Source organism: Mugil cephalus, chromosome 18 (assembly GCF_022458985.1).
Source record: "Mugil cephalus isolate CIBA_MC_2020 chromosome 18, CIBA_Mcephalus_1.1, whole genome shotgun sequence".
Lineage (NCBI taxonomy): Eukaryota > Metazoa > Chordata > Actinopteri > Mugiliformes > Mugilidae > Mugil > Mugil cephalus.
In genome coordinates, this window is record NC_061787.1 from 16,705,084 (window position 1) to 16,728,777 (window position 23,694).

The 23,694-nt window shown below is 41.8% G+C and overlaps 4 protein-coding genes across 6 annotated transcripts; 3 read left to right on the top strand and 1 right to left on the bottom strand.

Moving 5' to 3' along the window:
- Position 1: 1 nt before the first annotated feature.
- tm9sf1 (transmembrane 9 superfamily member 1) lies at positions 2–7,445 on the bottom strand. Of its 2 annotated transcripts, none has more exons than XM_047568561.1 (9): positions 7,261–7,445; positions 5,718–5,929; positions 4,969–5,100; positions 4,080–4,202; positions 3,588–3,946; positions 1,977–2,131; positions 1,693–1,878; positions 1,330–1,603; positions 2–1,086 (listed from the first exon to the last, which is right to left on the bottom strand). In XM_047568561.1, exons 2-9 carry the CDS (start codon positions 5,922–5,924, stop codon positions 693–695), a joined length of 1,830 nt encoding a protein of 609 aa, XP_047424517.1. In that variant the 5' UTR covers positions 5,925–5,929; positions 7,261–7,445; the 3' UTR covers positions 2–692. The 2 variants fall into 2 exon arrangements, with proteins under 2 accessions (XP_047424517.1, XP_047424516.1); XM_047568560.1 differs by having other exon boundaries at positions 6,888–7,445.
- An 89-nt stretch (positions 7,446–7,534) lies between these two features.
- On the top strand, positions 7,535–12,335 carry fen1 (flap structure-specific endonuclease 1). Its single transcript, XM_047568862.1, has 12 exons — positions 7,535–7,659; positions 8,113–8,207; positions 8,600–8,702; positions 9,361–9,463; positions 9,574–9,637; positions 9,773–9,882; positions 10,127–10,263; positions 10,517–10,583; positions 10,838–10,969; positions 11,069–11,220; positions 11,686–11,800; positions 12,004–12,335. The coding sequence occupies exons 2-12, from the start codon at positions 8,126–8,128 to the stop codon at positions 12,079–12,081; spliced, it is 1,143 nt and encodes a 380-aa protein (XP_047424818.1). The 5' UTR covers positions 7,535–7,659; positions 8,113–8,125; the 3' UTR covers positions 12,082–12,335.
- Positions 12,336–14,535: 2,200 nt separating this feature from the next.
- LOC125024451 (myelin-associated glycoprotein-like) lies at positions 14,536–16,000 on the top strand. The gene is made up of 4 exons (XM_047612230.1): positions 14,536–14,669; positions 14,767–14,851; positions 15,088–15,471; positions 15,690–16,000. Exons 2-4 carry the CDS (start codon positions 14,779–14,781, stop codon positions 15,998–16,000), a joined length of 768 nt encoding a protein of 255 aa, XP_047468186.1. The 5' UTR covers positions 14,536–14,669; positions 14,767–14,778.
- Positions 16,001–18,387: 2,387 nt separating this feature from the next.
- On the top strand, positions 18,388–23,057 carry LOC125024450 (sialic acid-binding Ig-like lectin 6). 2 transcript variants are annotated; one of them, XM_047612228.1, is made up of 8 exons: positions 18,388–18,511; positions 18,799–18,865; positions 19,039–19,416; positions 19,694–19,999; positions 20,084–20,344; positions 20,669–20,753; positions 21,320–21,356; positions 21,928–23,057. In XM_047612228.1, exons 1-8 carry the CDS (start codon positions 18,440–18,442, stop codon positions 22,102–22,104), a joined length of 1,383 nt encoding a protein of 460 aa, XP_047468184.1. In that variant the 5' UTR covers positions 18,388–18,439; the 3' UTR covers positions 22,105–23,057. The 2 variants fall into 2 exon arrangements, with proteins under 2 accessions (XP_047468184.1, XP_047468185.1); XM_047612229.1 differs by lacking the exon at positions 21,928–23,057 and adding an exon at positions 21,526–21,823.
- The last annotated feature ends 637 nt before the right edge of the window (positions 23,058–23,694 follow it).

Sequence of the window (23,694 nt, forward strand, 5' to 3'; positions counted from 1 at the left end):
GTTTGCTGCTGATGTTGTATTACAAAGCATTTTATCGAAAAGACCATATTTACATCAGAACCAAACCGACCGTCGGCGATGACCAGAGAAACCGTGACAATATTGCTCCCATCACCAACACACACTTCTTCATTCTACAAGGCATCGTTCCCCCTTATCCACTGCAGGACCACGTGGCGCTTTAACGGGACCAGTGCAAAATTAATGTTACATATATCTCAACAAAGCTGCCACAGTTGTACATGTGGGAGGGTGTAGAACTGCAAGAAGTGCCACGTTGCGTTGTTGCGTAACCTAACTACGATACTAGTCAGCAGCATTGTAATGTGGGGAATATAGAACATGTTATAACTCCTGTCCAGGCTCGGTGGAAGTAGAATCAGAGCAGATGATGCCCAGCGCTGTATTGTTAAAATATCCATTCACTCTTCTAGCATATCATACATTTGACCCGCGATCATCCCTTTTCACTAAAATATCCCATTTCATCCATAAATCCATCCGTCCCTTTATACCAGCAATGACATTTGTCCAAGTTAATTAATTTTAAATCAAGGTAAAGGCCCCTGTTTCTCCTCCCGTTTCACAATAGGAGGCGTTTGTGTGTGAGTGAAAGAGCGAGAGAGGAGGATGAAGATTGTCCATGTGTGCTATCGGGAAATGTTTGAGTCACGTGCGACCGTCCCCCGCGTCTAGTCCATCTTGAGGCTGCGGTAGATGTAACGGATAAACGCCAGCGAGGCCCAGAACGACACGCTGCCCAGCATCAGCGAGAAGACCATGGCCGTGAGCAGAGAGTAGCCGAAGAACTCCGTGCTCTGCACCAGGCCGCTCATGGACGACCGGTTCCTGTAGTAGAAGACCGAGTAGACGAAGATGAAGAGGCCGGTGGAGCCGGTGCTGAGGACGCTCCGCCACCACCACCGGTAGTCCTCGCCCGACAGCAGGAAGTAAGTCAGCGCCACGGAGATGCAGGCGCCCACTGAGAGGAGGATGGCGAAGACGCACAGCAGGATGCCGTAGAGGGTGTAGTGCTCTCGGCCCCAGACGGTGGCGAATATGTAGTACAGCTCCACTGAGATGGCGCTGAGGGAAAGGAGACAGATTTAGCATGAGGATTAATCCTTAAAATTAATTATAAGTGAAGACTATATTCTTAAATATCCCGCTCTTAAATAATAGTAACATTAAAATTATATTAAAAAAAACAAGCCACGAGCTATAAATGAACTAAAAATTGAACAAAGCTGTCTTTTAATCCCTTATTCCCCCATGGCTGTGCTGTTGTACCGTATAACATGACTGTTCCCGCATCTAAAGCCGTCTCACCTGAAGGGCAGGAAGCCCCCGATGGCCATGTGCACGACCGCGTGCTTGTACCAGGGCTGCGTCGGGATCTGCCGGGCGATGTTGCGTGTGCGGCACGGCGCCTGGAAGCTGCCGGCCCGGTTCTTCCCCACGATTCCACCGATGACGGTGAGCGGGAAGCCCACCAGCACCCAGGCGCCGAGCAGGAGGAGGACGGTGGTGGCCGGCAGGGCCTGAGTGGAGCCGCTCCACCAGTGGATGGAGTTCACGACGCTCCACGTGAGGAACAGGGGAGCTGTTGGGAACGGACGAGAGAGTCAACGGCGGCACGGGCGTCGTCTTTTTTTTTTTTTCTTTTTCCCCAGACCCGTCCGAGTCACTCACCGGAGAAAAGGGAAGACGTGAGGATGATGTTCCACACCCAGCGCTGGCCGTTGATCTGCGTGTAGAAACTGCAGGAGACGTAGCCCGACACGCAGCTGGTCAGGGCGTACAGGACGATGGCCGCAGAGTTGATGGCACCGTGGCGGTGGACGTTGAACATTCCCAGCAGCGCCATGAGAATAATCCCTAAAGAAACGAGGACACAAGGCGATCAAGCACCGCTACCGTGGCGCTTAACAGGGAACGCTCGGCCGCGTTCGTTTGGCCCGAGAGCGAATGCTCACCTGTGGCGAGGGTCAGGAACTGAGCGCCGACTCCCAGCACGGCGCACAGCAGGCTCTTAAAGGGGGGGAACCTGAAGACATCGGTGTGGATGATTTTCCAGCCATTGTCCCCTTGGTCCAGGTCATCGCAGCCTCCCTCCTCCTCCACATTGTACCTGCGGATGAGGAAGAAGTGTTATTTAGTGTGCAGACATGTTTTTTCATTTATTGAAATGCACATTTGCATTTGTCAACTGATGATAATTCAGATTTCGATGTAAAATTATGTTTAATCCTCAAACTAATTTCCATTGTGCAGTTGTCATTTCATTCTACGTAGCTACATGCTGCATCCCATAATCATTTGGAAAGACTCTGTACTGTGAAGTTCGTTACAGTATGCTTCTAAACAAAACGCACAGTCACAAATTGTGGATTTCTTTTTGCATAATTGAAGTATTTGATCTACATTTGAAACAGCGTCTATTAATAAAGGGGCAGCGTTCAGACAGATTAAACGTAAACTTGAACCTCCGTAACATCTCCGGGAACGTGGACGTCTGAAAATAGTCAGGAAATGGATTTAAAAAAGATCTCAGGACTGACTGCAAATGCAGCTCAAAGGTGATAATTAAAAAAAAAAAAAAAGTCTCCGGTAATCATCAAAATTTAATCACAAGATCTGCAGGTAAACTGCCACTGTGGACTGGGACAGATTTGACCTGTATGCAACACATACCAGGAAAAAGCCTTTCAAAAAGATAATTTAAGCAAAACTACTATAGACGTTCATGTTTTGCCCATACGTTCATTTGAACTGATAATTGATGCATAGAAATCCAGCTCTTGTGGAATTAAGTGCTCTGAACAGAGCACATCTGATTGGACCTGCTGGTTGCAGATCGATGACAACCTTTCAACATGAGAATCTCATAGCGTGGTGGAGGAAATGTTATGGCTTCGGGTTGCTTGGCGGTTACAGGACCTGCACAGAGTGCGAAGAGTGCTTGAAAGTTATGTAAGGCCATCTGCCTGAAAGTTTTACGAAGATGATTCCCTCGCAAATCCTCCAAGGAACGGCTCAGAAAGCAGAAATGGAGGGTTATGGAGTCTCCTCATGAAAACCCAGATTTAAAAATCCCATTTAAAAGGCAGGCTGTACATAGCAGTTATTATTTCTGAGTGATTTTCAATCAAATTTCTTAATAAAATGACAAAAAAAATATAGTCTTAGGCTCATATTCTAGCCTCTGTAGGTGTTGTATTAAAAAGGATCAAATGTTAGCTTGTGGGATGTACTTGCTTATTGACTGTAGACAGGCACATATTTCAGCACGGATGAAACAGGATCTGTGTGAGCTAACATTTCATAAGGCTGAGCCAGATACAGTGTGACCTTAAACTGTACTAACACAAAGTTTCGCTTAAGAACAGTTTTAATTCCACTGTACCATCACAGCTGCAAATATTTTCTTAACCCTCTGATTAATTTTTTCATTGGTCCCAAATTACACCTCAGTGTCACGTCTGTTTGTCCTATAAGCTGAGCGGGGGAATCAAGTTTTAAACGGATGCATTCACATTGTGTGCAGGAGAGCTTGCACCACCACCTAAACGGAGCCGCGTGCTGACCTGGCGAAGTCGTTCTTCAGGACTCGCATGAGGATGATGATGACGAAGCCCAGCAGCAGCACCACCAGCACCAGCGAGTTGATGATGGACAGCCAGTGGATCTCCAGCGTTTTGGGGAAGAACGAGTAGTCCCGGAGGCGCTCGGCCCTGCGGGCGTGAGGCAGGGTGGAGTCGAACCAGCGCACGCTGTAGGTGTGGGTGACCGTCAGGCTGCCCCCGCCCACCCCGACTCCGCCCACCGCCGCGCCGGCCCCCTCCTCCAGGGGGACCGGCTTGACGTCCTTCACCGAGACGTTGGCGAAGATCACGGAGTCGCCGTTGTACTCGATGTTGAAGTCCAGGTGCGTCCACAAACCGACCTGGCGCGACGAAAAAGGGCGACAGAGAGAGAAAAGAGAAGCAGGGGGAGTTTGACATTTAGGTTGTCGTTCAGGAGGATGCGGGAGCTTTGCATAAGGACAGTTGACACACGTGTGCGCAGTCTCAGCTCACCTTGTGGCTGTGAGGGAGGAAGCCGCTCTCCTCTATGTACCCAACAAAGCCCCAGATGGGTATGTCATCCAGGACAAATTCAAAGTAGTACAGCTCCTCGATGGCCTCGCGAAGTTCGTCCACCTAAAAAAGACACACCCATGTGTCTTAAACAATCCTACACGTCCCAGAACAACAACTAGTTTGAAGGTTTATTCGACTGGACTAGTTAAGGGCCAAACACAAAGAATGCTCTCAAACTACGTCAGCCTCTCATACAGAATGATATGATGACACGAGCAAGTCAAGGCAACTTTATTGTCAATTCTGACATGTGCAACACAATACAGGATTGAAATTACCTTCCTCAAAGGCCCTCGGTGCAACGTAAACAAAATGTGCAAACATTGAGAATATATAAAGTATAAAAAATATATCCTCTATATACGAAGTAGACTAAAAAGAGAAATATAGCATAGCGCATGACAATATAGATCATGAGGCTAGATACTAAAGTACCAGTGGATGGAAAGAATTACTTTGAATATTTAGTTAAAACTTGCACTTGTATTTTTATTTTTTTTTCATAAGGAAGTATAAAGAATCCTGTCTGCTCATGTAACACGCCTTAATCCAGACCAGCTTTCCCCAACAATAATTTTTTGGGTGAGGGAAGCTCAGGCCAGCTTTCGAACTAGAATAATCTTGCAACTTCATGGTTCGTTCGGTTGTTGCTGCTTAAATGAAAGTGCCCAAATCCTTCAATGAATTTGTTTCCAGCCAAAGCTTCCAAGGAGTTACTGGTTCACTGCTAAGCCTGCACTGGCTTCCATGCCAGATCAGCGCTATGGTTCTTAAACCATCTTAAATATCATCAAGAACCATTTACACGATGTGAAGACCTAGTTACCTGTTTTTCTGAAAGAGTGAGGTGGCAAAGGGTTTTTTTCTCGACGTTCTCTCTGAAGCGGATGTGATACAGAGACTCTGCCATCCTGTCCCCATCCAGCACTTCGCCCAGACTCAGCGATTTGTGGTGCACCTGACGAACAAGTGTTACAATGCCATTTTACCGGCGGTGAAAACAGGCGGTGGTTTCAAACAAGCCCACAAGACAAAAAAACCTAAATACGGCTGGGGTTGCGGGTGAAATGTCACCGCTGTTGTAAAGTCGGGTGACACAACGTTGCTCTTCAAATAACGACTTTTCTTTGAAGCTGTGAGCTTCAACCAAGCTCAAACAAACTCGTTTACCGCTGGCAGATGTAATAGCTCAACAACAAAACCCACAGCAGCATATATGGATAAATAATTAGTGAAAAATTAAGATATTTTGTTACCTTCTTGCTTTATGTAGTCTAAAAAGTGCATGTCATCATAATATCATCACCAGTCTTTGTCCTATAAAATATACCACTTTTGTTTTGTAGTAATTTAAATTGTGGATTGTGGAAGTCCCAAGAATAAACTCTTAAATAATGCTGCATCATGATCACATCGAAACACATAGACACATTAGAACAACTTATTTGAACCCATTTCTTTCTATAATCCTTACTTTACATTAGTGTCTACAGTTAGCATGACAACAAAAATCTCCGGTTTCCATGTGTGTAACAACAAACCGATGACACGTAATGACACAGAACAAAGACTGACCTTCTCTGGCCTGCAAACCGGCAAGGTGTAGTAGTGATATGTCTCCTGGGGGTTATGATAAGGACCCACTTTGTTGACATAAAGAGTCACATTGTCTCCCTGCTTGTAGCTCGCTGCCCAGCCGGAGAACAAGCACAGGATCAAGACACGTTGCAGCACCATCGTCCTCTGACAGCCACCCGGCAAGTGCCCCATTCCACGACGCATAACCCCTGAAGCAAAGACAGAGGGCTTGTCACATTTCATGTTGGACAGGTACGTTCAGCCCCGTCACTGTCCTGACAGTATGCATCTCATCCTCGAGAGCGTAGCGCACGGCAATGCATTATGCAATGTCACTCCCACAACACTTCGACGCGGCAGATCATTGAGAAACTTTCGCTCGAAGAAGCGTGGGCCTCTATTCAACACGATGAATTGCAGTGCATTTCATCAGCATTATCAGCCCACAGGGGGGGCTATTTGACTAGAATTAAATGAGCTCTGTCAGTTATTACCTATCAGATATGAGTTTGCAGGAGCAGAACATGAGCAACGTTGCCCAGGGTTAGTTTTCAGTTTCAGTTTTTTTCACAAGCTGCTGCCCAGAATTTCTGAGTAGGACGTTGCTTTCAATTACAAAACGTATTAGACACACATTTTGTTCACGGCACACTGAACTCGCACAACATTTTGAAAGTGAAATAAGGATCTGTCATGTTACAGATCTACTGCTTTGCAATTGTGCACCTTGCAAACCATACAATTTTACAACGTCGCCTCATACTTGGTAAAATACAACAAGCGTCTCAATAAGCAGAACAAATGCCATTTTTTTTTAGAAATAATATAAAGAGGAATTTAAAGAATCTGGTTTCTTTAAACTATTTCTGGATTTCTGGTCAACTGTCCCCGTACAGCACAGTAAGACTGTACATATGGAACTAGTGAGTTAAACAATGGTATGGTGCAGTAATAATTTTTAATATTCTTCCTTCTAAAGCAATAGCAGCAAGGTCAGGTGCAGATCACATCTTGTTTCTGTGGAAAGTAGTGTGACCATGCTAAGGAGGGCTCCCTGGTCTAAATCAACACTACTTTAGCCCAAAGAGACACACTTTCAGCTTTGACTTTCTAATTATGAAGACAGCACATGACTACACGCGAGAAGTTATGAAAAATCTGCTCTACCAGTCTGACTGCGGGGTCACTTCAGCCTCGATGCTGCACACAGCCAAAAAAAAACAAACAAACAAAAAAAAAACGTCTGTTCTCCGGAATCCTTGGTCTCCAGGCCGCGTCACAGTCCCCTTTGCTCTGGTATGAGCCGACAGTGGATCTCAGTGTAAATATTTAACGCTAAAGCTAAACATATTGGAAATCCTCGATGCAGCGTAGCGCTATGTGTTCACTACGTTCATATCCGTGTACACCAAGTACTTTTACGGACACGTGAATGGGTTTAAAAGAAGAAGAAGGGGTCCGACTCCACGTCACCGTAAGAAATAAAAATAACGACGACTCGATTGAGTGTTCCGGGGTGGGAGGAGAAACAAAAACACACCTGCAACGTTACCAGAAACTCGCAACCTGTAATAATCCCCACTCACAAGCAATTTGGAATAAACGCGGTTTATCTACACACTTCAAAGCTACCGAAAGCGACAATGTAGACGCTTGCAGACCATAGATGTGAGACTCTATTATTTTTCTGTATTGGCCGGATTTCCTTCAACCTCAATGAACCAATAGAATACCCTTGCAGGTCTTCCGTGTTAGCGCTCAGGCACGTTTAATCAAACCTGCATCATCGATGCTTAGGTCTTAATGGTATGTGAGCGACGGAGCGCTCGACAGATTGACAAGTAAGGTCTGCTATTTGATTTCCCGCGAAATAGACGTAGTTCCTCGCGCCTGAAACGCCAGAGCGATTTGGCATAAACAAGAGCTTAACTGCAAACTGGTGAGTTTTAACTAATGAAACCTTATTCGGCATTTAAAATTGGAAGTGCCACTGCTGGCTAATAGAAGTTGAATGTAGCGTTGTTTGTGCTTTAGCTGCATTAGTTAGGTCGTAACCCACGGTGCTTGTTTGCGACACATTTTAGCCACTAGCCGGCACACGTCGTACAGTCCAGGTGGCCTAAGTAAAACAGTAAATTTAATGCGATTTATATTAAATGTTAATGCACAAATCCTGTCTCACGTTATTACACACACTGCCAATCAGCAGAGGGTAGACATTTAATCGCGTGCATCCTGCGTTTTAAGCATATGCTGGTTATGTAAACAAAACGTGCTTTCCATGCATTGTCTCCGCTCATATCAGCATCCCGATTATTTATAATACCCTGGTTAATGTAGAGAGGATGAATATGACAGCAGAACTCATTTGCATGACATCTGTTTTTTTCAGATCCTCTACCATCATGGGAATACACGGACTCGCCAAGCTAATTGCTGACCAGGCTCCTGGAGCCATTAAAGAGCAAGACATCAAGAACTACTTTGGTAATTGTTATAGATTACAGTTCCTCAATAACACAGTATTGTAATTTATTATAGATCAGTCATTCACTAGGACATTTAAAATGTTGCAGCATGTTGTTTGTCAGCATATTGTAGTTACATTTTCAAACAAATAATATGCAAAAATCTGCAGGGTTTTGGTGAGTTTCAATTGGTAGAAACTGTTTATTTTTGCCAATGCAGGTCTGAAATTAAGTGTAAATAAAGAATAAAATAAACAGTAAAAGATCACAGTCCCTAATGAAACAAAATAATCTTGCTTTGCTAAATGGCTTGCACTGGCGTTAGCTAGGTTATGGCCTTAAATTAGGCATTTAATCTTAAACTAATCTTAAACACTTAACGGCGCTATTTTGCTTCATGACCTTTTGCAGGCCGGAAAATTGCTATAGATGCCTCCATGTGCATCTACCAGTTCCTGATCGCTGTACGGCAGGACGGCAATGTTCTGCAGAATGAAGATGGAGAGACGACAAGGTAAAACATTATCCATGTTGACATCCATCACATCGCACTTAGATTGCTGCAACTCTTTGTATGTCGGCATTGGCCAATCAGATCTCGACCGTCTCCAGCTTGTCCAGAACACAGCATCTCGTCTTCTAACTGTGACAAAGAAACGACAACACACAACACCAGTGCTTTCCTCTCTTTATTGGCTCCCAGTTAGGATTGATTTTCAAGATTTTCTTTTTTCTTTTATTTGTTGTTAAATCTCGGAATCGACTGGCCCCAGAACACCTGTCTGACCTTGTGAACGTGCATCGGTCAGCTGGCCAGATGGTCCTGGATGTTCCTCGTTCCCTTATTAAAACAAGAGGGTATCAGACTTTTGCAGGAGCGGCTCCCATGCTGTGGAACGCTTTGCCTCAAGATCTACCCTAGCCTTTGGCTGAGAGAGTCACCTGTTTTGAACTTTCAATTGCATTTATCTCGCAGTTTCGCATTTACTGTTGTTGATTATTTTATCCTATTAAGCACTTTGGTTGTCGTTGGCTGTTTAAATGTGCCATATAAATAAAAGTGACATTGACATATATGGAGAACAATAGCACCACTTTAAATCCATCCCGTAATTATACACGTGTCAGAGCTACAGTAGCAGTAACAATGAATGACTTGCTCTTGTTCACAGCCACCTAATGGGAATGTTCTACCGCACAATCCGCATGTTGGAGCATGGCATCAAACCTGTGTATGTGTTCGATGGGAAGCCGCCACAGCTCAAGGGAGGAGAAGTGAGTATGGACTCTGATGGTGTAACTTGCACATCATCTCTTCATCTTGTTCACCTGTCATCCCCCTTACGTCGTCCGTCTCTGACGCTGTTGTTGCTTTCGTCCTCCAGCTTGAGAAGAGAGGCGAGAGGAGAGCAGAAGCTGAGAAGTTGCTCGCTCAAGCACAGGAGATGGGTAAAGAATTTCTACAGGTTTTGTGTTTGGTTGCTGGTCGGTAAACCAGTCTGAACTAGGACTGATGATAAGCCTTATAGAAGAAGTTGTGATCACAATTTAGTATTTATTTATTTATTTCCAATCTGTACACAGGGGAACAAGAGAATATTGACAAATTCACCAAGCGTCTGGTTAAAGTCACCAAGCAGCATAATGATGAGTGCAAGAAGCTGCTGACCATGATGGGTGTGCCTTACATCGAGGTGAGATACAGATTTTAGCTTTAAGACTATTTTGCTCTTTTATTTTCATTCTTACTTTTCCAGTGTCCTGTGTATTGACAGGCCATTGAAAGTGTAGATTAAACATAAACTGGAAATGTCAGTCTCAAAAGTTAAGGTACAAAGAGTGTAAGAATTAGGATTTTAAAAAGTGAAATTAAGTCAATTTGGATCAGATCTCCGCGAATAATTTAGTGTAACCTGACTTTGTGTTTATGTATTGCAGGCTCCATGTGAGGCCGAGGCCACCTGTGCTGCTCTGGTTAAATCAGGGAAGGTCTTTGCCACGGCAACGGAAGATATGGATGGACTGACCTTTGGGACAAATGTCCTGCTCAGACATCTCACCGCCAGTGAAGCAAAGTATGCATCCACAGCATGTTAGGCTGGTGCTATTAAGATGTTTGTAGAATTGAACTAATATGATAATTCTCCCCCTGTTTTTGCACCAGACTTGGTTCAGATTAAACATGTATCGTACCTTGTTTATGTACGCATATTGTGTCCTTCTTGTTTTACCACTTAATAATGTGATGATTGTCTCCTCAGTGTGAAGTACCAGTGGTTGGAACACAAATGGTTGTCATTAAACGCGAGGAATTTATTTTTGTTTCAGAAAACTTCCTATTCAAGAGTTCCACTTCAACCGTGTCCTGCAGGACATCGGTCTGACCAATGAACAGGTAGAGCTTTGTCTGATTTTAAGAGCAGTGGGTTACATTATATAAGAAGTAGTGCCCTTTTTACTGTAGGTGAAACCTACAGTAGTTCTTCCTCTGCTGCTACCATGCTCCTGTAAACTGTTGGCACGCTATGTGAATTATTTAGAGAGACGGGGCACAACTCTCCTTGTACTTAGAACGGTATCTGCTGCAAAGCTGTTAGTACAGTTAAAGCAGAATGTGACTGATATTTCTTTTCTTGCATTATCCCACAGTTCATAGACTTGTGTATTCTGCTGGGCTGCGACTACTGCGGCACCATCAAGGGCATCGGACCAAAGAGGGCGATCGACCTGATCAGACAGCATGGCTGCATCGAGGAGATCCTAGAAAACATTGACTCCAGCGTAAGTTAATGTCAGCTTCGGCTCTGTTCTGTCGCAGCTGAAGCGATTAAATGAGATAGCGGCGGTGATACTGTTTGTGCCTTTGCTGGTTTCATGCAGAAGCACCCTCCTCCAGATGACTGGCTGTACAAAGAAGCCAGGGGTTTGTTCTTGGAGCCGGAAGTGGTGGATTGTTCCACGGTGGAGCTGAAGTGGAATGAGCCGGATGAAGAGGCACTGATCCAGTTCATGTGTAGTGAGAAACAGTTCAGGTAGTTCACTCCTCAAAACTGTTCCGCTCACTTCCAGTGCACCACCTGGTTGTATAACATTTGACCACTAGGCTGCACTGCTGCGATGTAAATAGTTATCTGGTGTCATATGAGCAAATTTTCTGACTAAATCTGTAATGATCTACCTGACCATGCCTTGGTGTCAACAGACACTCTCATTTCCCTCTAATTTTCTCTTCTCTATATGAGTTTGTATCACCTTATTGGCATTTTCAAGTGTGTGTGTGTGTGTGTGTGTGTGTGTACACATATAATTCTTCCAGTTTTATGAAAATGCATACAGTAGCTATGTTTAACCTATGTCAAGAGCTGTATATTATGCATAAACAGTTGTCTTCTATTTAGCTCCAGGCACTTAAAAATAGCATTTGATTTGTTATCATTTTAAAATAAAATTAGATTTCGTACTTTATTCAGTTTATTTGCGTGTGTGTGTGTGTATAGTGAGGACAGGATCCGTAACGGCTGTAAGAAGATTGTGAAGAGCAGACAGGGCAGCACACAGGGACGACTGGACTCTTTCTTCTCTGTGACTGGGTCTCTATCCTCCAAACGAAAGGTATGTTTGTGAAAGCTACTGTGCCCCCCATGTCCTAAAAGACTGAGTGACTGCATATCACCCCCCTGCAGCAACATGTTAATGGTAGCTTTCATCCAGTTAGCTAAAGTGTTTCGTTCACCCTTTGTTGATAGAGGAAATAACAGATCGGTTGAGTGTTTTTTTTCTAAACACTGAACTTCTGTTTCTTTTGTCTTGTTTAGGAACCGGAGATTAAAGGATCAGCCAAGAAAAAGCAGAAAACTGGAGCCACGCCAGGGAAATTCAGGAAGAGCAAATAGACCGAACACAGGAGATCGTTTGATTCCTCTAAAGAGCTTTAGTAGTGTTGAAATACTTGCTTAAAAAAAAAAGACACTGTTCCCTCCATTTGAGGAAGCAACAAGCTGCAGCATTTGAAGGTTTGTTTCGTTTCTCAGCTTAAGACTTGGCTTAACTAATAAACGAAATCCAAGCCGAGTGTGTTTGTTTTAAAGACCGTTTAAATATTTTAGTGTTCTGAAATAAAGTTTTTTTTTTTTATTTTGTAGAGAAACCTGTGAGTTGCCTTTTTGATTTAATGACTGAACCCTAAAGTACATTTATTACTGATAGATGTCTTAATATGGAAATTTTGTGGATATGGATTTAAGAACATAGTTCACCTTATGTTGAGTGCATTTCGTCTGGAGGTCATTTGAGTGGTATTAAAGCTCAGTGTCATGGCTCCGGTTGCCTCCGTCTTGCCAGTGACTGACTCCACCTCACAACCAGCTCATTCAAAAAGGTGGACTGACGTGACCAGGTGACACCTAGTCACTCAACAATCTGTAATGACACCCACGCCAAGCTTTATTCTATTTGTGAAGATGCAATAAAGACACATTTATTACATACACATGAAATGTGCCTGGTCTAATGTGGCCTACATTCAAAATAAAACAGTGAAATGTGCTTTTGTTGTGCTTTTGTGCTTTTTGTTGCATTTTTCACAAATCAGAGATTGTGTTCTAATGAATCTTCAGGGTCTGTAGAATAATCCAGTACAGATTTGAGAAGTCTAGGCACAGTGGTTTCTAATCTGCACCACTATCAAACAAAAGCGGTGAAATTTCCCCTTTAGCATTTTAACAAATAAAAATAAAAAAAGTCTCACAAGTACAAATGAATAGTGGGTGTCGGACAAAAGTGTTATCGGAAATGTTTTCACATCCAGAAGTGTAGACAATCAGTGGGCAAACAGTCGCACTGCACGTTCAGTTAATTTCCTCTTAACTTTCCCCTTAAATGTGGAACTTCAACATTGTCTCCAAGCGGCCTGTAGTTACGTGTAACTTTAAATATTGACACCATTTAAAGTGAGATATAGACTCTTACTCCGTGAAGTTGTCACGAATGTACAAATTGGTCATAAAGACCAAAACTGGTTTTGTACTAGGCTGTAAAACGTATGTTTCTGCTTTAAAGTTGATCACTTTAACATTGAGGTCTGCAGGGATTGACTCACTTTCGGGGCCGGCCTCAAGTGGCCATTCGAGGAACTGCAGGCTTGGGCTGCCGTTTAACTGACAGCCCAGAGGTTTCTGCCACTTGGTCCAACTCCAAGTTATTTATAATTAGTGAATGACAGGTGGGTGCTCTCATATGTTGCCTTCTCTTTGCCTGCTTTTGGATTACCGGTGAATTATTAATTGAGGCAATGCTAATATAGTAGCAGGAAACTTGCAGAAACAGAGGGTTAAACAGCATATGGTAAATATACAATGGGAGTTCGTTAATCAAAGGCAACTGTACACGTGTTGACACTGTCAGACATTTCTATACACATTTATACACACATACCTGTGTTCACCTATGCACAATTAATGGGGAATTTTGTTTAGTTCCACTATGTCAGTGGTCAGAGTGGACAAACCTCCTGCCATAGATGCATGTTTGCAGTCAGGGGATGTGTATCTGCGACCAGATGGGAGCATTATCCTGCTGATTTAAACCTGATATTTTTTAATATTCAGTAAAAAAAAAAAAAAAGTTCCATCAAGTTTTTTTTTTTTAAATCATCTTAAACCATCTGCTGTCAGTCAGTTTATTTTTGTCAATTACATCTACCAGATGTAATGAACAGAGCAGTAATGATGCGCCACCAGCAGTGACCACATGCGTTGATGATAACACAAAACCTGTAAATGAAGCCCTTGCTGATTTGCATGCGACAGCTTTTTGTAGCCGGATTATCTTCAGAAATGATTTTGAAACAACTGGGAAAGAATGCTGCAAAACAGAACTGACATTGTGCGACATTGTGCAGCAGCCACCTGCAGCTGCAGAGCCACACCAGTGTCTCTGTGCTCTTTCACATCCCCAGGGCACAGCAGAAGTGGACAACATTCATCACAAACAAACCACATGCAGGGGAACATGAAAGCGGTCACGTTACCTGTTGGCCATGAACCAATATCTTATTTATCATTCCCTATTTCTGCTTGTTGACGAGCAACCTTTGCAGGCCTGTTACTATTCAGGAGAATGCTTTTGTTAAGCCCGATAAGAGGAACGAAATTAAGGTCAGTGATGAATGTCAGCTGTCTTTTATTTGAAAGGGGACATTTCATATTATTGTTCGGAGCGTATTCGACCTAAAGAAATAATGTCACGCAAGCTGCCTGGAGGTATGTGATGAAAATCCTCTGGGGATGTTTGCCGTGAAGTTGAGAACATAACCCTCTCTTGCGGAATTTCTGTTGTCCTCATCAGTCACACGTGTTACTGTATTCGTTGGCCCTGTTGCATACATTTCCTGGCACTCTCTAAAATCCAGGCTTGCACCACTTTCACTCAATAATTACAAGACCTTCTTGTTTCTTCTTTATTTTATTAGTGGACTTCTCTGGTAAGAAAAGATTTGACTTGGGATATTGTGTTACTGAAGAAAAACTAGTGTTGAGTTGACTTTAAATACATATGAATGTCAATCTCTGGTTGCACAGGTCACCAAGGAGATGAGTGTCATGGCAGCCCTGTGTGTGAACGTGGTGACAGTCAACATGTTACTGAGTGTCTTCTTTCTTTCAGGTGAGCTGTTTGTTCAGTCTCTTTTATTTGGAGACATTACATATAATGGGTTTAGCTTAAAAATGAGTGAATAATATGATGTGTTTACGAGCAAATTTCTTGTGTCTCTGTAACAATTTCTTGTGTCTCTGTAATCTATTTGTTTTTATGGTTGATCAATGATCAGATCTGTCTTTTGCTTGTGGGGAGAAATGCAAAATGCTGCTGTTTAAATTAATCACATCATCATCACACAGGTTCTTTGGCTGCCTGTGTTGATAAACCAGCCATCTTTATGACTGCACCAACGAACATGGAGGCACTGAGTGGATCTTGTTTGAAAATCCCATGTAACTTTAGAGATTCATCAAGAAATGGTTTCAACAGCAGCAGAGAAACCTTCGGAGTGTGGATTAAAAATGACTCAAGGTTTATAATTAATCCAAATAATGTAGTCTTCAACAGTAGTGGGTCAGTTAACATCTATCCAATGAATATTACTGGAGAGCTGAGTCAGAAAAGCTGCACCACTCTGTTTTCTGGTTTAAAAACAAGTCATTCAGACACATACTACTTCAGAATTGAAAACTGGCCATACAGGGCAACAGCTTATTGTGATCCTCTTCAAATAACAGTTAAAGGTAAGACCTAACTATAATATAGTTATGAATGAAAAGTGAAGTTTTTGTTTTGGTCACATCAGTTTTTTGTCATAACCTGCTTTCATCTGTAATTGAAGTTCACAATTTGGGGTGTATAGACAAACAAATGAGGGTTAGACAAGGGATAGGAAACAAGTCCAGCCCAGTTTATGAAAGGTAAACACGAAAAGCGTCTGATATTTGTTATGAAACCACAGATTCTCCTTGGAGACCCACAATTAACATCTCAGGTGATGTGAAGGAGAAGGAGTCTGTCACTATCACCTGCTCAGCTTTCACTCCCTGTCCACACTCCCCTCCTCAACTCACCTGGAATCTACAACAAGACCCTTACAACAAAATAGAGGAAAACACAGATGGGACCTTTACAACTAAAATCCAGGAGACCATCACTCTGTCAGACACACATGATGGAAACAACATCATCTGTTCTGTCAGATATCCTGTGAATGAAGGAAAAGACGTCAAGACAGCAGAGCCCAAGAGAACTTCTCAGTGTTTCATGTAAGACAACCAGAGTTTGTTGTTGGATCCTGTCAGCACATGATGCAGACATTGATGGGATGTCAGCTGTTTGGGATGAATAAAGTCAATCTCGGGTCACATTTTCCTCAATGCTCCTAAGACACCTCAGCATCCATCAGTCCATCAGGTTTGGTGTCAGCAGGTAGCTGGGTGAATCTGACCTGCTCCAGCAGAGCCAATCCTCCCATCAGACACTTCACCTGGTTCAAGAACAGCACAGATGGACCCATGATCGTATCTGAAGGACACTCCTACAGCTTCAATGTGACTGATGGAGGAGTTTATTACTGTGTGGCCTCAAATCAACTTGGTAACCAGGCGTCACCATGGATTCATCTGAATGTTGAAGGTAAATATCGTTGATGAAAACATTTCAACTTAGTCAGTTTGACTCTAAATGTTCATTTCATTTTGGTTCATGAAGATGTCTTTGATGATCCAGGGTTTAGGGTTGATGTCCATGTTACAGTGAAGATCCTGGGAATTGTAATTCTCTACGGTACATTCATCATCTTTGAGTGGTGAGACAAACTCTTCTCTGATATGATACTTTGCAGCTGGAGATCATTTGGTCTCTTTTAGATGTCAGTGTTTAACATCTTTGAACATTTATTCATCATCTCTTTTTCTTTTAGCTGGTTTAGATCAAGATTCTCCAACAAACCAGAGAAGGTAAGATAGCTGAGACAGTTGCTGTTATTATTACGATTATCTAAACTGTCAAATTGTCAGCAAGTAAATGTAAAATCCGCCTTTTCCACAGGACACAAGAGAAGAACCCGTCTACGTCAACAGAGGGATTGAGATTCAAGCTTCATGAGCCACAAGGAGAGGAGGAAGATGTCAAGTTCATTGTCAGTGGAATGATGAGGTCTGTGCGTATAACATAGGTTTCTTCCTTTCACTTTGTATTTCTGTATTTCTTGTGAGTAGATATTTCCACTGAAGAACAAGGAAAAGGATGAAAACTGATTTGTCATGTATCATTTATGCTCATATATATATATATACATATATAGATGACTGTCATCAAATGATTGTCATAATTTTCGTGTTTGACTAGTAAAAATGGACATCAATTTGTTGCTTGACCTGCAATATATTATCTGCAATTATGTCTCGATCGACCGCGTTTTATTTGCTTAGAATGAGGCTTTGTTTCTACAGGCTTTGTTTCATGTTTCTACAGTGGTAGGGAACGTGCTTAGGTTAAACGTGAAACCAATGCGGTTTCCTCTGCCTGTTTAGAAACGAAGGAGATTTAGTTATTTGCAATCTGCGAACACGTAACTAGATGTGACAAAATCCTGCAAATTCGGCCCAGGGTGAACTATTAGGTTTGATCTGGTGTAAATAACTGTTTGTCTCATATCTGTGTATTAATGTGTATTTCACGAAAGCCTGTCTGTGAAGAACACAACCTCCACAAGCGTTCCATGTTCACTCTGAGAGCTTTTATTTGTGTTTCCCCTTTCACGTACAGTGTGTAAGCTCCAGTTCAGCTGCTGGACTCAGGCAGAGGAAGTAAATATGGGGTGACAGCGGCAGAAAATAGAAACATGTTCTTTCAATGTCCACCAGATATGAATCCATAGTGAGATTTGAGTTTAATATTGCTTCCACACAGGACACCCTCAAAAGGCCCATGTCCATTCTCTGATGAGTCACAAGAGAGACCAACCCAAAGTTGGGTAGGTGGTCATAATGTTATGCCTGTTTGGTGTAAGTGACTCTCTTATAATAGCCCTCTCAAACCAAAGTTCCTGTAAATGCTCTGCATCTTTGTGTTGTTTCATTTCCACACAGACATTTTATGACATCAAGTTTTTCTGAGTCCTCATATGAGTCAGAAGGGGTTTCTGTATCATTATTAATGTACTTTATTTATCATATTTTTTCCTTTTTTTCCATTTAGTTTACTTTCTGTGGCAAACAGTGGAGCTTCTTCTCCAGGTTGGGAAGTTCTCCCGTTCTTGGATGAACATTTTTTTCCTTGTACTCTTGCCTGCTTTACATCTGTTAATAAAAAGTCAACAAAAATGAGCACGTGTTCTTTCATTTAATACACATCGACTGCTTCGCTTTCTCTCTCTTTCTCAACACGTCCAAACTGATTAGACCACATAATTAATTTCCACTTTTTTACTGGCTTTCAAACCAGGTGCATACATTCATTTAATGTGTCAGTTTTAGCATACAAACCTGGAACGACTCCAATTACAACCAAGGTCTTTGATGGTGGATTAGTGATCTGAAACTTTTTTGACTTTTTTTTTTTTTTTGTAGCAGGAAGGACAAGCTTCCTGTATTTGTGGAGGAAATTAATCATGGGGTCATGTGACGTAAAGCAGCTCTGTCACCAAGCAAACTAGCTTGAGCGTACTTTAAGCTTATTTCTGTCGCATGATATCAGCTAGGTCATATGATCCAATGTTATTCTGTGGAAAATTACTTTATTTTAGAGGATAACCATAACTCCACGTGCGGTTGTTTGGTAAGGAAATCTTTAACCACTTCCCTTTCTTAGTTTCTAAAACCAAAACTTGCCATTCACCTTGCCATTCTTCAAGTGTTATCCAAATGTATTTGTTGACCTTTTGATGTCAGATGAATAAAATGTAAGCTTGGGTTAATGTCTGGGTTAAGAACTGTGGACAGAGAGAGTCCACAGATCAACAGGGAGATCCTAAAACAAAAAGAGAGACAATAAATACTCTGTAAAAAAGGGAAGTATTTAAGTTTTGTTGATTGTTGTCTTTTGTTTTTTCTCAGCAAATCTAGAAAAGGGACATTCTGGCAGTGAATATGATGTCAGTCCGTGTTTTATTGATTGTCCTCTTTCATTCAGGTGAGCTATTCCTCATTCAGTTCATTCAACTTGAACCTAAACTGGTTAAAAAAAAAAAAAAAAAAAAAAAAGCCATTTCTTTTCAACTTTCTTTTCTGTTTCTGTCTGGTAATTAAAATGTCGTATGTAGAAACTGTTAACAGCATAGAAATGTTCCACGCATTTCCACACAGGTACGTGTCTTTCCAAGCAGGCAGCCCTCTTCATTACTGCACCAGAGAAGATGCGAGCACTGAGTGGATCTTGTTTGAAAATCCCATGTAACTATAGTGCTGCATCAGAAGAAACATTTAACAGCAGCAGAGAAATCTTTGGAGTGTGGATTAAAAATAACTCAAGGTTTATATATAATCCAAATAATGTAGTCTTCAACAGTAGTCGGTCAGTTAACATCTATCCAATGAATATTACTGGAGACCTGAGTCAGAAAAACTGCACCACTCTGTTTTCTGATTTAAAAACAAGTCATTCAGACACATATTACTTCAGAATTGAGAACAGAGCATTCAAGGCAACAGCTTCTTCTGCTCCTATTCAAATAACAGTCAAAGGTAAGACAAGCGTTTCATTTATGGCATTTTTGAGTGTGTGTTGATCTTACCTTTCATTTTAATTTTTTTAATTCAAAATATAATTCTACATGTTTCGTAATCATTATTTTATATTTCCTTTTATGTTTATATCTACAGATTTGAGTAAAAAAGAGCAAACAAGTGAAGTAACTACTAAACACCAAGTTTAAATGTTGCAGGGTGAGGCATGGAGTTTTAAACATTTAAACTATTTAAATGACATCTCTAGTTCATTGTGTTTGATGTGAAACCACAGATTCTCCTTGGAGGCCCAGACTTAAAATCTCAGGTGATGTAAAGGAGAAGGAGTCTGTCACTATCACCTGCTCAGCTTTCACTCCCTGTCCACACTCCCCTCCTCAACTCACCTGGAATCTACAACAAGACCCTCACAACAAAATAAAGAAACACACAGATGGGACCTTTACAACTAAAATCCAGGAGACCATCACTCTGTCAGACACACATGATGGAAACAACATCATCTGTTCTGTCACATATCCTGTGAATGAAGGAAAAGACGTCAAGACAGCAGAGACACAAGAGACTCTCAATGTTTCATGTAATTCAAGTTTATTGTGGCGCCGGAGAATTTGTGCCATATCATTTGTTTTGATTGATATAGCCAATGTCAAATTTTCCTCAGACGCTCCTAAAGACACCTCAGCATCCATCAGTCCATCAGGTTTGGCGTCAGCAGGTAGCTGGGTGAATCTGACCTGCTCCAGCAGAGCCAAGCCTCCCATCAGACACTTCACCTGGTTCAAGAACAGCAAAGATGGACCCATGATCGTATCTGAAGGACACTTCTACAGCTTCAATGTGACTGATGGAGGAGTTTATTACTGTGTGGCCTCAAATCAACTTGGTAACCAGACGTCACCGTGGATTCATCTGAATGTTGGAGGTAAACAAGTTGTTTTTGGAAAACTTTTTGTTCACAAATGCAACAAAATTGCGCAAAGGAGCGGTACCGCAGGTCCTTCCTCCCCTCTGCTGTCAGATTCTACAACCAGGCCTGCTCCCATTAGACCCACAACTACATACGTGCAATATCTTTTACTTGTAAAATACTCCTCTCAATCTTACTACATGTACATATGCCGTTTATATTTCGTTGATATACCTGCCATTTTTTGCACTGTCACTCTATCACTCAAAGCATCCATGCCGGGACAGCCACTAATCTTAATATCTCAACTTAGTCGCTCATGCTCTTTTGCTGCTGTAGGTACAAAACAGTCTTCATCATGGGGAGGTGCTGTTGGAGGGACCATTGGGATCATTATCCTCATCTGTGCAGCTTTCATCCTTTGGTAAGAAATTAAAAGTCCAGATTTTTTTTTTTTTTTTTTTTCAGTTTTATGTTTAATGTTACATTAGTCTGTCTACCCCATTATTTAATATTATACTTTGCAGCTCAAGTCTTTACGTGACACTGCTGGATAATTTGTTTTAATGTCTTCGATAAGAGGTGGAAGTTAGGGGGTCTAAACAAAAGAAAAATATTCTTTGGTTTGTTGGAACTCAGAATAGAAGATGCATTTCTGGAGTTCCTCAGGGCTGTGTATTTGGATTTTTTCTGTTTTGTTTTTTTTTTTTTTTTTTTTTTTTTTTTTTGTATATACTGCTACAAGGTCAGAGTGAACACAAAAGAAAAAGATTAATATAATCTAATGTAGCATACCACTGTAGTCCCACTATTTGGTTTCTCTCCATTAAATTCAGTATCAGTGTTTTAATTAAAGTTAGAATTCAAGAATCACCATTCATCACTCACGTTACTTATTCACTATTGACTGTAATGTAATAAATTGCCATCTGACCTAAACCGGCTGTTCCAGAGGTTTACTCCTTCTTCTTATTGTTGTTCTTTTTGTAGGAGGTTTAACTCGACCCGTCGAACTGCACAGGCACAGGTGAGAAAACGGAGTTGTTCTGTACCTTGAACTTCGTGTTATGAGCATGTAGTGGACATGGTTCTGTTTCAAGTGAATGCATCCACAACACATGGTGTCACAAGGCGATTCAAAACAGTACGACAAGGAAAGGTTTTGCGGTGAAAAATGATACTGATTTTAATCTCAGGAGGAGGAGATGAGGCTGAGGGCGACTACTGTTGGTGGTTTGTTGGGGCAGGCGGTCTAAGGGGAAGCAGGCTGAATTGGAGGGTTGTGAGGTGGAGTGGTGTAGAGCTGGGCTGGAGATCTGAAAGCTGAGGTGACAGATAATGATCCACACACGTAAGCACAACCGCGGTAGATACACCGCAGGCCTTGATTGGTTTTGGGTGTGCAGGCTGATTTCAGGGTAGGAGGTGACTGAATTGTCACGCCCACAGACTCACACACACACCCAGAGGTCGAGGACAAGAGACATTTAACAGGGGAAAACACCCAACTTGATGATATCATTTAAATATGTGAAGGAAGTGAGTCAACCTTGGCTCCAGCTTCTCATAACACTCCATATTTGGTCCATTATTCACAGAGTCCTGTTCTTGAAGAGCCGGCCCAAAAGACAGGAGAAAATGAGGAAATCCATTATGGAGAGATTGACTTTTCCAAGCTGAGACCTGAACCTTCCTCTGACTCGTTGCTGGACAGCACACAGCTGCAGGAGACAGTGTATTCGCAGGTCAAAGTTCGCAAGACCGCAAACTCCTGATGTCTGTTTGTATGGTGCAGTTATACAGAATACTGATATTGTGAGGCCATATTGTCCTCGTGGGGCCATTTTTCTGGGGTGGTTCTGGGCTCCATAACGTTAAAACCATAGACTGCATAATAAATATTTGAACATGCATCAGCATTATATTAACTAATTAAAGTGTTGGAAACTTTCCATGAAAAAAAAAAAACAAAACAAAAAAACTGACATGTATTTTAGTGTTTTAGTTTGGCACAAGTCTCATCCAATAATATGGACAAGGTGGAGCTGATGACCTATACTGCAGCCAGTCACCAGGGGGAGATCTACTTGATTTGGCTTCACTTTAGGACCATTTCTCCATCCATCTTTATACAGTCTATAGTTAAAACCTGTCAAGATGTGATTTTAGGGAAAAAGGTTACAATTTGTTTATGGATGGTTAGGATTAGACGTGTAGCTTTCATCTGTCTGTCTGTTTGCAGGGAGAGTATCAACACAATGGTGCCACAACTGCACCAGATTACAAAATGGTACAGGTGTGTTGTACAAATAAAAATGAAAGCTGAATGTGAAGATTGGCTGTTGTGACGCCACTGTATTGATGCCGTTGCAAGATTTCTATTGAATGCCTATGGTTTTATCAGAATTTTACATTACATATTCATATCCATCGTACATACATTATGCATATTCTGCTGGCAAATGTTTTTATTTATTGCTCTTTAATAAACAATTCGCTTTGCAACCAGAGGCTTCCTCAGCAATTTGCTTCCTTTCTCTGAAAGGATATAATCAGAAATTACATCAGCAATTTCAGTTTGAATTAACTGCTGCAATGGATGGCACAGTGGTGCGGGCCTGCTCATCTTGTGTGAAGTTTGCATGTTGTTCCATTGTTGTGAAAAGACATACATGTTAGGGTTAATTGGTGATTCTGAACTGGCTGTGAGTCCGGCATAAAGGGTGATAGATCACAAACAACTTTCTTCTGTTGTTTGTTGTGCAGAATACATGAAATACCAGTTTAATTATCTGAGTTTACATTGATAGTATTTCTTCAAGCTGATAGTTTTGAACAGACATTCCAACTAAACTGGTTACATGGACGCTAAATGAAATGATCCAGTAAGATACGGTATGTATCCATGGTTACGCATGTCCACAAGCCCCTGAATGCTCAAACTGGTTGTGAAGCTTTGAATTTGCCACAGATATACCAAATTAAACTTCATCGACAACACTGAATTAATTCAAATGAAAAAGATGACCAACAGTGCTGCACACATAGATTACACCCCTACACGTATGCAGCAAGAGGGAATTGCAGAAACAATGGCATCAGCGTTTATAGTTATCGGCCATCAGATCCTATTACTTTCCTATTCAGTCGATTATCAAAATGTTGAGGCTTTGCTTTTCTTTCACAAGAGAGATTTCTCCTTTTCTTCTCTCTTGGTTCTTCTCACCAGTTTAAAAGGAATGAGGCACAAGGGTGTGTCCTATTCTGGTGAAAAAAAAAACAACAGGATTTTGCAACATTTTAAACAGTGATGAAATTTGGTGGTTTATTTCATCACACATATTTGTCCAAAACAACCCCCAGTG

Bases quoted from the DNA above. Each gene is read 5' to 3' on its own strand.
- tm9sf1 (XM_047568561.1), bottom strand. From the start codon at position 5,924: ATGCGTCGTGGAATGGGGCACTTGCCGGGTGGCTGTCAGAGGACGATG. The intron at 2,132-3,587 runs GTCAGCACGCGG...CCTCATCCGCAG, and splicing joins CTGAAGAACGACTTCGCCAG to GTACAATGTGGAGGAGGAGG. The intron at 1,087-1,329 runs GTGAGACGGCTT...CCTTTCCCTCAG, and splicing joins GGGGGCTTCCTGCCCTTCAG to CGCCATCTCAGTGGAGCTGT.
- fen1 (XM_047568862.1), top strand. From the start codon at position 8,126: ATGGGAATACACGGACTCGCCAAGCTAATTGCTGACCAGGCTCCTGGA. The intron at 10,584-10,837 runs GTAGAGCTTTGT...ATTATCCCACAG, and splicing joins TCGGTCTGACCAATGAACAG to TTCATAGACTTGTGTATTCT. The intron at 11,801-12,003 runs GTATGTTTGTGA...TGTCTTGTTTAG, and splicing joins CTCTATCCTCCAAACGAAAG to GAACCGGAGATTAAAGGATC.
- LOC125024451 (XM_047612230.1), top strand. From the start codon at position 14,779: ATGAGTGTCATGGCAGCCCTGTGTGTGAACGTGGTGACAGTCAACATG. The intron at 14,852-15,087 runs GTGAGCTGTTTG...ATCATCACACAG, and splicing joins GAGTGTCTTCTTTCTTTCAG to GTTCTTTGGCTGCCTGTGTT. The intron at 15,472-15,689 runs GTAAGACCTAAC...ATGAAACCACAG, and splicing joins TCTTCAAATAACAGTTAAAG to ATTCTCCTTGGAGACCCACA.
- LOC125024450 (XM_047612228.1), top strand. From the start codon at position 18,440: ATGATCCAATGTTATTCTGTGGAAAATTACTTTATTTTAGAGGATAAC. The intron at 18,866-19,038 runs GTGAGCTATTCC...ATTTCCACACAG, and splicing joins GATTGTCCTCTTTCATTCAG to GTACGTGTCTTTCCAAGCAG. The intron at 20,000-20,083 runs GTAATTCAAGTT...AATTTTCCTCAG, and splicing joins AGAGACTCTCAATGTTTCAT to ACGCTCCTAAAGACACCTCA.